The 12,007-nt window shown below is 38.2% G+C and overlaps 1 protein-coding gene across 3 annotated transcripts in view; it reads right to left on the bottom strand.

Annotated features, from left to right (window-relative positions):
- The window catches only part of il1rapl2 (interleukin 1 receptor accessory protein-like 2), a 367,898-nt gene that overhangs the window by 13,561 nt on the left and 342,330 nt on the right, over positions 1-12,007 (bottom strand). For all 3 annotated transcript variants that reach the window (XM_028459966.1, XM_028459965.1, XM_028459968.1), the window contains one exon: positions 8,147-8,292. In XM_028459966.1, coding sequence (XP_028315767.1) covers positions 8,147-8,292 — 146 coding nt within the window. The remainder of the gene's footprint in view (positions 1-8,146; positions 8,293-12,007) is intronic.

Genomic DNA, 12,007 nt, shown 5'->3' on the forward strand with positions numbered 1-12,007 from the left:
TTTGTTCAATGTGCTGAAAACATTTTGCACGCATTGGTGTTCCTCTGGGGTCAATTTGACCCCAAGCTCTTCTAGCTGAGTAATGCTTGTCCGTCTGAGTGTGACCTTACATCCCCACACCTGGGGTGAGAGTAATTTCCCACACTATGGACATGAATGTGTGTGTGTGACCTTCAAAATTGTTCATTCTGTCAGAGTCATGAATGTACACCCCAAATTAGAAAAAATATTTGGATTAAAGATTTTCTAGATACACCAACTCTAAAACTGAAAGTTTGACCTGATGGTGGCGCTGCAGAAACAGTGATATCGTCACCACGATATCAGGATTTGGATGAAAACTATTTAAGAAAAACTCATTCTAATTTAAAGGTTTGGCCTGATGGTGGCGCTAGAGAACAAGTCCAGGTTTTATCATCATAGGCTTATTTACGTATTCTACAAAGAAACAAAGTGCCTGATTTAAAAACTTGGTCAAGAATTTTCTGAAAATCATTTTCTAAAGGCAAATATCATTGGGGTCAGAATGACCCCAAGGGTAAAACTTGTTAGTAATATTTGAGGAGAATAGGAGGGTTAAAGAGTTTTAGCATTGCAATAAAAAAAAAAAAAAAAAGGCACGTGATTAATTTAAACTAGCATATATTCTAAAACAGCAATGATTACTGCAATAATCAGATATCACAGTCTTAAAAGCAGAATCGCTTTATTTACTATACACTATTATTAGTTTTTGAATGATTGCAGATGAAGCTTCTTTGGGAGCTGGGTAGCAAAACAATCCTGCACAAAAACACACACATCTTTATTCATTACTCCACAACATGAACCAAGTGTTGTGTCAGCCTTTCACCAGCAGACGTCTCTCTGACTCTGTCTCAGCACCAACAGCTCCTGTTTCACAATAAAAGCCAATGTGCTGGTGGGATGGTGACAGAGGAGAGTGGGAGGGAGCGTGATTCAGGGTGGGGGAGGTGGGTGATATGCACAAGTGATGCTACTAAGAAAAATATCAAATTTGATCTAATTGCTAAATTTTTTTCTCTGCTGTAAATTGACCTTTGCTCCATTCATTCTGCTACCCCCCCACCCCAATACACACACACACACACACACACGAGCACACACTCCATCACTTCTCATCCCTTCATCAATCTTTCAAAGCTATTAGTCTCTAGATAACTGCTCAAGGAAATTGGAGTTTTAGAGTGGAATTTTATTTTATTTTTTTTACTTTTTAGGTTAGAGTGCAAGTGATGGCAAATACAAATGAGGAGGGAAATGTTACGTTAAACCAAGGCATTTTTGTCCTTCACAATTGCTGCACTATTAGGTAGAAAACAAATCATTAATTGTTCTGTATCTGTAATATATTAAACCTTGTCTGAAAACCAAAAATGGATTTTAAATAGAAGTAAAAGTAAGTAAAACTTGTAAACAAGCAGCTTGCATCACAGACATTTGAAATTCAGGCCCACCTCAGGTCAGGTCATTATCAGCATCTCCACTGGTTTAAAGTTAGACTACTTATTCATGTTTTTCATTTCATTCAAACAAACTAAAAGTGCATTGAATATCTTAACATTAAGCAAAGAGCTAAAGGACAATTAGAATGAAAATGTTAATAAATACAAATAAACTTGCAGAACACAGTGGAGATAACACAGTTTACCAGACATTCATTCTGAAGTTTGACATATTACTAATATTATCTGCACATAATTAAACTGTACAGTTGACATTTTATATATGTATATTTATAGTTATATTGTTTTTAATAGATGTGGCTTGTATAATATATATTGTTTGTATATCTGGAGCTGTAATGAAAATAATTTCCCCCTGGGATTAATAAAGTATTTCTGATTATTAAAGTGGATGCTTTTAAAACAATGAATTTGCCCTGACAATTTGTTAATTATAATCATAATTATTATTGTTATTATTTACATGTAACAATATTTCAACGGATTAGTCTGAGTTTGACTATGTACGTATTTTATGGTTTTCTTATTTCTAATATTTGCACATTTGTGTATAAGTAATGACATTAAAAAATGAACACTGTCAGTCTTTGGTCATATTCAGATAAACACATAAGTTGATGTTAAATGTACATGTTTTCTACACATTTTTAGGTTGTGTTTAATCAGATTTTAGTAAAATCAATGGCTTCAGTGCTTTACATTGTCCCGATTTGGGACCGAAATATAATATAACATAAACTTCAACTTGAAACCCTTGTTACACTGCAGTCTGTGCTCAAGTGCTTCTTTATGTGAACAAGTTTTACTGTTGGTAACTGTATCAATAGTTTACAGTTTTTATTTTAACTGTGCTTCTGGCCGCTTGGCCAAGACTCCTTTGTAAAACTAATATTTGATCTCAATGGTATAAACCTGCCTTAATAACGGCTATAAATTAAAAAAATGTGCACCTTTAGTCTGATCCACGCTATATATTTATTTTCCTTTCCTATCTGAAAATGTGTTTTTGCTGTGCAGTAGAGTAGACCACGCTCCCTTGACGACTCCACTTTTGCTTCCAGGGGATGTAGATTTGCTTCAAAACGACGGATGCTAACTAGCCTAGCAAGATGCACTCGTGAGGTGAAAAGTATTCCACTAAACATACAAAACAAGACGTCATCATAATTCTTTGAGGGTGAGAAGGGTTTGCTCCCTTTCCTATCTAAAGCCAAATGCACTACAAAAAACCTCTCAAGTGTTGTGTCGTGAGCTCAAACTCAAAGCATCACAACCCCTCAGGGAGCTCCTGGTGACATCTGAGAAGCTGAATCTATCTCTTTGTGGAGTCACCATCTGTCCCTGTGTTTGCTACACTGTCTCAATCCTTCTGCTCTCATTCAATAAGCCTTCCTCGCTCCGTTTTTTTCTGTCTAGTTATGACTCTCCTCACATAGCGGTCTTTTCACTCTGTCAGGTAGCGTAGGTCCAGCGTTAAGCTGTGTCTGCTAAGGGGTGTGTTGGTATGGGTGGATCTTAGTTGTATCAACACATTACCCAGGGTCAGTGGAGATTAGGAACACAGTAATTCAATTACAAGGAGACGCACGCACGCACGCACGCACGCACGCACGCACGCACGCACGCACGCACGCACGCACACACACAGATCTAAAAAAAAAAACAAGCAATGAGACTTGTGCCAACATGGAAAAACTGTTAGTTCAATGTGACCTGATTAGTTTGGAAATTTGCACAACAATGAGCAATGTAACATCTACTAGTATTTCCTAATAAACATAAAGTGTAAGTGTAAAATGGGTTTAGTGTATCATCAAAGAAGCTACTGTAGCTTAAAGTCCGATTCATGCTTCTGCATCACGTCAACGCCGTACCTACATTTAACCCTCTGCATCGACCTGGACCCCTAGGACGTACTCCAACGTATTCCAACTACATGTCGCACCGAGGCAAGGGCAAAGACTGTAAATGGTCCGCTTTTCATACTTTTTGTTTTTATAATGGATCAAGTCAAAGAGAGAATAATCGAGGAAGTCAGGAAGTATGACCAAATGTTCATGGACATAATATTTTCATTTAAATGTTCACCTGCACTACTCATCAATGCACTACTGCACTATTATCTTATTATTATTATTGTATTTTTATTTTATTTCGTTATTATTATTATTATTATTATTATTATTATTATTATTATCTTGTTATTTTAATTTAGTTTGCACATATTAGTCTAACTACTCTTATATTTATGTTTATACTTCTTTTTAAATTTATTTTTCTTTATTCTAGTTGATTGTTATTATTTAATGTTACACTATCTGAGAGACCACAGGTCACCAAAACAAATTCCTCGTGTGTATTCATACACTCTTGGTCAATAAAGTTGATTCTGATTCTGATTCTGATTCTGATTCAAGGACTGCCAAATGACTCGCAGGGTAAGGCATTTCCAGGAACATGGGGCTGGAGGTCGCCGACTGCATGTAAAGGTGGAGGAATGCCTCTGCCTTTGAGACCACTCACGCACGCGCATGCACACACGCACACACACACAGCTGTAAATTGCAGAGTGACGCGTTACCTCGACGCAGAACTTCGACTGGTTAAACAATTTGTCATGTTGACGTCGTAGCTCGTGAAGCAAAAACTAGGTTTTACTCTTCTGGTGATGTGTTGTCGCGATAATCTTCCTATAGGTTAAACAAGTCAGAAAAGTGTTTAAATCAGTAGCTTGTGACAGGAGGGGTAACATCCAGTCATAAAATTTGGCAGCACTGAAATAAGAGAATATATAGTTTAGGTTTCCTCTGTGTTTACACCTCTCTGCAGTACACACACACTGTGAGGGATATCTCACCCACAGAGGCTTTGCTGTAGTACTAAAGCTCCTACTGTCCGCATAAACAGGACTGAATCATAACATAACCTACCCGCTACAGCGGACATGGGCTTGTCTGTGAACGGTCGCATTTACTGACCTTGTAGTCGCTGTTAGCTTACCAATAAATGGGAAGAGATTTGTCACATTTATAATAAGCGTTGACTAGGCCACTGGGAGTGAGACCCAAGGCCAAGGCAGGCTGACTTGATAATAATATATCATGTTTTTCTGCAGCCAGTGCCTTCTCCTCAACCTTCTCTCTCTGCTATGTTTCAGGTGTCGTGAAGCTGATGATGGCAGTTCCTGATCAATGGTTCACAGCTCAACTAGTCTGAGACACACTGATGTTCTCTCTCTCTATCCTGTTCTGTTGGTCCTTCTGTCCACTAACCCCAACCAGTCGACGCAGATGGCTGCCACCTCTGAACCTGGTTCTGCTGGAGATTTCTTCCTGTTAAAAGGGAGTTGCTTCTTCCCACTGTCGCTAAAAGCTTACTCATGTGGATCTTGTTGGGTTTTTTCTTTCTTATTATGAATTTTATATTTTGATAAGCGCATTGAGATGACTTTGTTATAAATTACGCTATAGAAATAAAGTTGAATTTGTTACCCTTTGTGTGAATTGGGCTGTATCCCTCTATGCATAAAAGTATACAATTTAGGTGAAAAGCATTCTTATGACCCCTCTACAGGGTGAAGGTGTTTTTGTGTCTTGTGCGTGTGTGTGTGTGTGTGTGTGTGTGTGTGTGTGTGTGTGTGTGTGTGCCTGGGGTGCCGGTTAAGTATAGTAAAAAAGATTTGACACCTGAGGCACTCAGATGGCACGCAGGAGTCAGACGAGGAGAAAAAGAGGACCTGTTTTAGTCCCCATTGTTATTTCCCCTCCTCCACTCTTTTCCTCCTTCACTATGTCTCTCCCAATCTTCTCACACACCCCTCACCTTCCTCTTCCTCACCTCTATGTCTGCATTCATTACTTCTCCCTTTTCCCCTTTTTTTTGCCATGTTCCACCAGCCACCCTTTTCTCTGCTTTTTATTACTTCCCATGATCCTCCAGTATGCCATGTCCTCAGTTTCGTTTGTTTCACACACCTTTATATCACAGCCTAGCTTTCATTTGATTTTGTTTTCTGCTGAGATTTGAGGTAAAAGAGATGCTTCATCTACTCCTTGGGGATTACTTTTAAATTCTGTTTCTGTTTTGTGCCTGTTTCTCCTTTGTACGCAGCATCATGGCCTCTGACTGAAATGGGTCTACGCTTGTCAGATGGAAAGCTGGACACATTTTCACACAGTCAAAAAAAACCTAAAACAAACTGTATCAATGTGGCATGGCACTATTTGATGGAAATGTATAGTTTAAAGGCAGCTCAGCAAGAGGATGTTGGGTTGATTCCATCCAGATAATTCATGTCCTCTCCAAGTGTGCATTGGTTTATTTGGGACATCAGCGTCCTCGTACAGGCTAAAATCAGCGTATTATGGAAGCCAATAGTTTTGTTTCACTACAAACATCCATATTAAAGCAGGACGCTCTGCGGCCGCAATATTTCCTCATATCTCCAGCACATCTAACTCGGTCACGCTTTACAGCGATGATGATGATGATGATGATTATGATGATGATCAAGGAGAGAGATTTTAACTGTGACTTGGACAGAAGAATGCGGCCGATCCTCACAGCGCAATAATCTGATTAATGATCTGATCAAATTCACCTGTTATATTGTTTATCAATGAAGGCGTTTCAAATTAAAAGTGAACTTTATCATTTTCACGGATTTCAATGACATTTACAAGCGATGGGAAAACTCCATGTTACGTGATTTCTAGACAGCCCCAAAGAAATGACATCACCGCCTTCTTTCCTTCAGCCCGCCTTCATTCACACCTACGCGCTTTTTGGCTCCTTATGCGCAGTGGGCGTGTCAGCAGCCCTGATGGGAAAATACGTGTAGGAGAGAAGCGCGTAATTACAGGCGCGCAAAAAAAAGTGGACGCATCACGTGGGAAAATCGGTGGAAGTGTGTTTAAGTAACACAGACCACAAATAAAAGAAAGAAGATTAAGGGAAGTTAAGGGAATAATAGAGAGGTGACAAGAGGAGGAGCTGAAACTGAAGTATGGTGGAGCAGTGGGAAGAGAAAACAACTTCACTGTGTTTGATGATGTAACTCACCCCCAGGTTAAAACATGATGATAATTAAAAATGTGCCACAGGGTCACACTGTGGCGGTGTGTGGCTACATTCGTAATTACTGTTTGTGACTGTGTGTGTGTGTGTTCAATACTTTGACACAATAGATTACTTTTTAATTTACTAACTCCTTTCATTCAATCAGCTGTTGTAAGTAAAACATGTTTAAAACCATGATTTCCAAAAGCGTGGTGACAGCATACAATTACAGTCCTCATTAACTGGAGAGCTATGTTCCTATTGACAACTATTTACAAAGCCATAAAAGCGGCATCCGTTTTAAAGCTTAAGGGACGTGCCTTGTTAACAGAGGCATAATGAAAGTTGGGATGTGTCCCAGTAACAAGAGCCAACATGGTTTAAATATTGGCAAATGGTATTTCACTGAAACCATAAATTAGACGGAGGTATTTTGAGAAGAAGAAAAAAAAAAAATAATACAGTGAAAATCACTGAAGTGACAATTCCATTGAATATGTAGGTCAATGTAACTGAGCTTTTTAAATATGTCTAAAACAATCCCACAGCATCCAAAACCCACGCCCACACGGACTTACAAAGCGCCTGTACTACAGCCTGATCTCTCCACCACAGTCCACAGTGTGAAAACAGCTCGTACATATCTTCATTTTCTAATTTTGCGCTTCTGAATGGATTCCTCGAAAAATAATGGGTGCATCAATTTTAATCTCAGAACAACTCTGAAGTATTGTTAGGAGCTTTTATGACATTACGTTCTTTTCACAGCACATTGAAGCATTTACCTTTATGTCGTTGAGTGAAATTTTAAATGCAAACACATAACTGCCACAGAGAGAAGCTCAAAAGGCTGATATTCATCTTTTCCAAGGACACAAATACACAATATGTCAGATATGATTAAAAGGTTAACCAGAAGAGATTTAAACTGACGTGTAAGCTGTTTTAATAGTAACAATTTATTGTGTAATATCAAACAAAAGCATAACTGGTCCTTTTTTTATCCATTTCCATTAAGTCAAAGCTGTATGTCTCTTCTGTAAACCTAATTCATTACACTAATCGGAAAGTATTTTCATTAGAAATGTTTGCTTTTGCACTTCAGTTCCTGAAAATAAATGAAAGTAATTAATCATTGATAGTTAGTGAGTTTAAGCAGAATAATGTGTTTATTGAATTGAAAGATGACAATTTAGGAGGCTCTGAATTAATTGTACAATTGCAGTAATATGGTTTGGATGTTTTGTGGAAAGTTTATTTCAGGTAAAAAAAAAAAAAAAAAAACTGGTACAAAAGCAACAATGATAGAGCTCAGAAAAAAAAAACCACAGCTTGTATTATTCATGAGTTCATAAAACCTTTTAGGCCATAAAGGCTTTTATGTATGTGGTCGTCCTCTCATAAATCCAAATATATTCCTTATCGACTTAAAAACCATCACTGTACTTTGTAGTACCAGGTTCATTCTGTCTTTCTTTCTCGATAGCTCAAAATGTGTGCACTACAGAAAAACACTCACAATACCAGAGCAATTACTGCATCACCATATTTGTAATTTTCACTCAACTGTTTGGTTTGGTTTAATAAAGTCAGTAGCCAACCTTTCTTTTGTATGATAGCACTCCCTCTGCGCCTTCCTATGTGGTTTTCCACATAGCAGGTGTAGTTAGCCAGATCAGTTTCCTCTACAGCGTCAAAGGTTAAGGACAGCTGAACCTCCTTCTCTCCCAAATGCTCCCTCAGGATCCTGAAAAAGAACAAAGAAAAACACAAATGGCACCAAATTTATCATTATGGGGACGAGAGTAGCACAAACAAGGATTTACCTCTACTACTTTCGGACAGATTTTTCAATGTAAAGGATCCTAATGTCAGATGGTTCTATCAAACTGTGTAAATACATAAGAAGTCTATTGTGGTGAAGTGATTCTATTAAAGATCTCATATCATGATATTTTTCACCCATCTCCATTTGTTCTATGAACCTCAAAAACAGTAATTGGGGTTTATTTTCCCAAACTCGCCTGTTTTCCAGAGTTTTAGCCTGTGAAAAGTCACTTTCAGAGCAACTCTACACAAACAGGCTGATTTGCGGCCTACTTATGCATATTCATGAGTGGGCGTGTCTATAAACTTCCTCCTCCCCACACGGTGACGTAGGGCCAGAGGAAGCCCTCCTCCCACCCACTCCGTAGCCGAGCTCATGCTGCTTTAGGGGGCGGGGCGTTCGCCGGTACATACATAGACTGTTCGGAAATACATAGATAGCACTGCGCGAAAGACGCTGAAATGCTCACCTTTGTGGGCGTGTCTGTTTACATGTCAATCACGGCAGAGAGCTTCCTGGAGGTGCGGCTTCTCCAGCTCAGTGCGCGTTAAATTCGTTATCAAAGTGGGAACGCGTCATCAAATTGGAGCGAGGTGTTTGGGCTCACCCTGCAGTAAGAAAGGAGCAAATCACCCTCTAACTAACGATTGAGGGAATCAATGAAAAAAACACTTTGAGCATGTGTATGAAGCCCAAACAGCACTTTTATGATGTTTAAAGCACAGAAAAGTTAATTTAGCTTAACATGGGCCCTTTAAAGAACAGAGAAGCTTAGGAGACGTACGTAGAGAACAATAATAACGGCTGAAGGAAAGACTTTGCCATCTGTGTCAGTACAAATGGATGACAGGTTTTAACCCAACACCTCTATTAAATCTCCTCGTCTTTTAACTTTTAACCTGTCTCAGTAAAACCTACTTGTATCACCTTCACACTCGGCTAGAAGTTTAACGAGTAAAAGATCCCACTTTATTCCAACTTTGGCCAGTAATAAAGTCCACGACATGAAATCATTCATTTCTATTTCAAATGGAATTCTTTCCAATAACCCTTTCATGATGCAATATAATAGTAACCATTGACAATAGCGTCAGTCATACAAACAAATCAACCAAAGTTATTTTCACTGCCAAACAACCCTGACCACAGAAAACATGAACTCCACCAGCTCTGTATAATTGAGTAGCCACACATTTGCAGCAGATCCTTTTAGCCCCATAGGTTGGGAGGTTGGATCTGCATGGATTAGATTTCTTTGTCAAGTAGAGCTCACAGATGCTTGATTATATGGAAATCTGGTGAATTTGGAAGTCAAGTCATGGACTCAGATTTGTTGTTTTCCTGAACCATCTGTGGACCAGGGTTTATCATTCTTCTGAAATAAACTACTGCTGTTAGGGAATAGAAAGAATTTCCATAAAAGGATGATCTGCAACAATGCAAATATTCAGGTGTTTCCAAAACCTGACCACTATAGCCATTGGTTTGGTACAAAGTTGAAGTTTTTTTAAAATTTTTTTTTAGAAAATTTTATGTGATTTATGAGAGATCAAAACTATCAAATAACCAAACTGATGATTCCTTTAATTTATTTAGTACTTCATTGTGGTTCTCAGTAAAAAACAATGACAAAAATTGGTTTTTTTTTTTCTTCTTTATTACAAAGCACAAGGTGCATTTTTCTAAACAATATGTAATTGTGACCCTCTCAGGTACACCCTCCCCTTAAAAGGATAAATCATTTACCACGTGTCAAACTCAAAGCCCAGAGGCCAAATACGAACCTTTGGAGCATCCATTTCGGCCCACAGGACAAAGTAAAAAATGACAGACAAAACATGAATCATTGTGTAAATGAAACTGAACAATATTTGCAGGGATTCACAGTTATATCACATAATTAATGTTAAACTGTTGAAAAAACTAAAAATTCTTAAAAAATTCTTCAATTTTACTCAAATCATTAGATATTTCTTCCCTTAATTAAATAGAAATTGGTCACAAAATCTAGGAAATTTAAAGTAAAGACCCTGTTGGGACTGATATCTATCACTTGTTGCTTGAATAGTGACGGTTACTTACATATTTTGTATTTTGTGCAGGGGTGGAAAGAGTACAGAAAAAATCTACTTAAGCAAAAGTACTGTTACTTTGATTACATTTTACTTAAAGTAAACGTAAAGTAACTGGTGTAAAAATCTGCTCGAGTAAAAGTAAAAAGTAGGTCACTTAAAATGTTACTTTTTGGGGGGGGGAGGGGTGGCGGCATCTCTTCCATGCAATAAAAAAATAAAAAGACGTGTATACAGATCAAACTAGGTTCTTTTTTATTATAAAAATTTATTAGAGATCATCATTTCAAAATAACATGCATGAGAACAAGACATGGTGTGGCTAACCTGGATAAATAAAATGAAATAAATGTCAAGGATGTCTGCATCAGCAGACTCTGCTCCTCACTTTTTACGCCTTTGTTCTTTGAGCTTTTTACATTTCTCACCTTTGTGAACGACAATCTTCAGTACTCTATAAAATCTCTTTTCCTTTTCTCGGTTAGAACGACTGGAACGGACGTAAACTCCACACAACATGGGCATTTTTATGATTTCAGGCGGCAGATTCTCAAGTTTCCGGCTCTCCATCTGAATTTAGCGCTCTCGCTTTGTCGCGATGCAGCAATGTGAGTGACGTCACGTGAATCAACAGAGCAGGCCATAGACATATACACATTCTATTGGCTGATCCCAACAACAGCTCTATGGTACGTTCAATAGCACAAATGTAGCAGACTCCTGTTAGCGTGCAAGGCAAGGCAAGGCAAATTTATTTGTATAGCGCAATTCATACTCAAGGCAACTCAATGTGCTTTACATGATAAAACATTCAATTGTTTAAAATCAATAACAACATTTAAAATCCTCAGTAAAATCAATTAAAATCATCAGTACAAACACATGACATCAACAACATGACCAAAAATCTCTCTCTCAATCAATGCGGGATTTATTTCACTGTGTAACAGAACCTATTTCAAATGTAGCAAAGTACTGCTACTTGAAACAAAATTTACTTAAGTAAATGTAAAATCACAGCTTTTGAAAAAGTACTCAAAAAAGCACAAGTACACAAAAGAGCTACTTAATTACAGTAACGAGAGTAAATGTAATTCGTTACTTTCCACCCCTGATTTTAAGTATACGTAGAAGGCCAAACTAGGGCACAAAATCTGTGGCCCACTAGAGATCAAACTGCTTCGTATTTGGCCCCTGAACTAAAATGAGTTTGACACCCCTGATTTAAACAGTCGGGATGGACAGCAGTTGGAATGAACAGGTGACTTAAATTTACAGCAGGCCAGTCTGCATCACTGAACATGTGCCAGAGCTGAGTTAAAATACGAGCTGAATACTTTGCAGTGCAAGATAGCGGAGTTGCAGAGATGCTTGGGTAGCCAGGCAGGAGTAAAGTTGTGATCTGTGCCACAGCTGGAGTGAAAATGATGATGCCACTTGTACTGGTGTACAAAATGCAAAGTAGCTACAAAGTATGGTGTGGAATATTGATTTGAGAGAGAATGTTTGAAACCCACAGCTCTTCAAGCTCCCTGTGTATTACAACCAGGTTGGAGAGTCAA

This window comes from Gouania willdenowi, chromosome 10 (assembly GCF_900634775.1).
Source record: "Gouania willdenowi chromosome 10, fGouWil2.1, whole genome shotgun sequence".
Lineage (NCBI taxonomy): Eukaryota > Metazoa > Chordata > Actinopteri > Blenniiformes > Gobiesocidae > Gouania > Gouania willdenowi.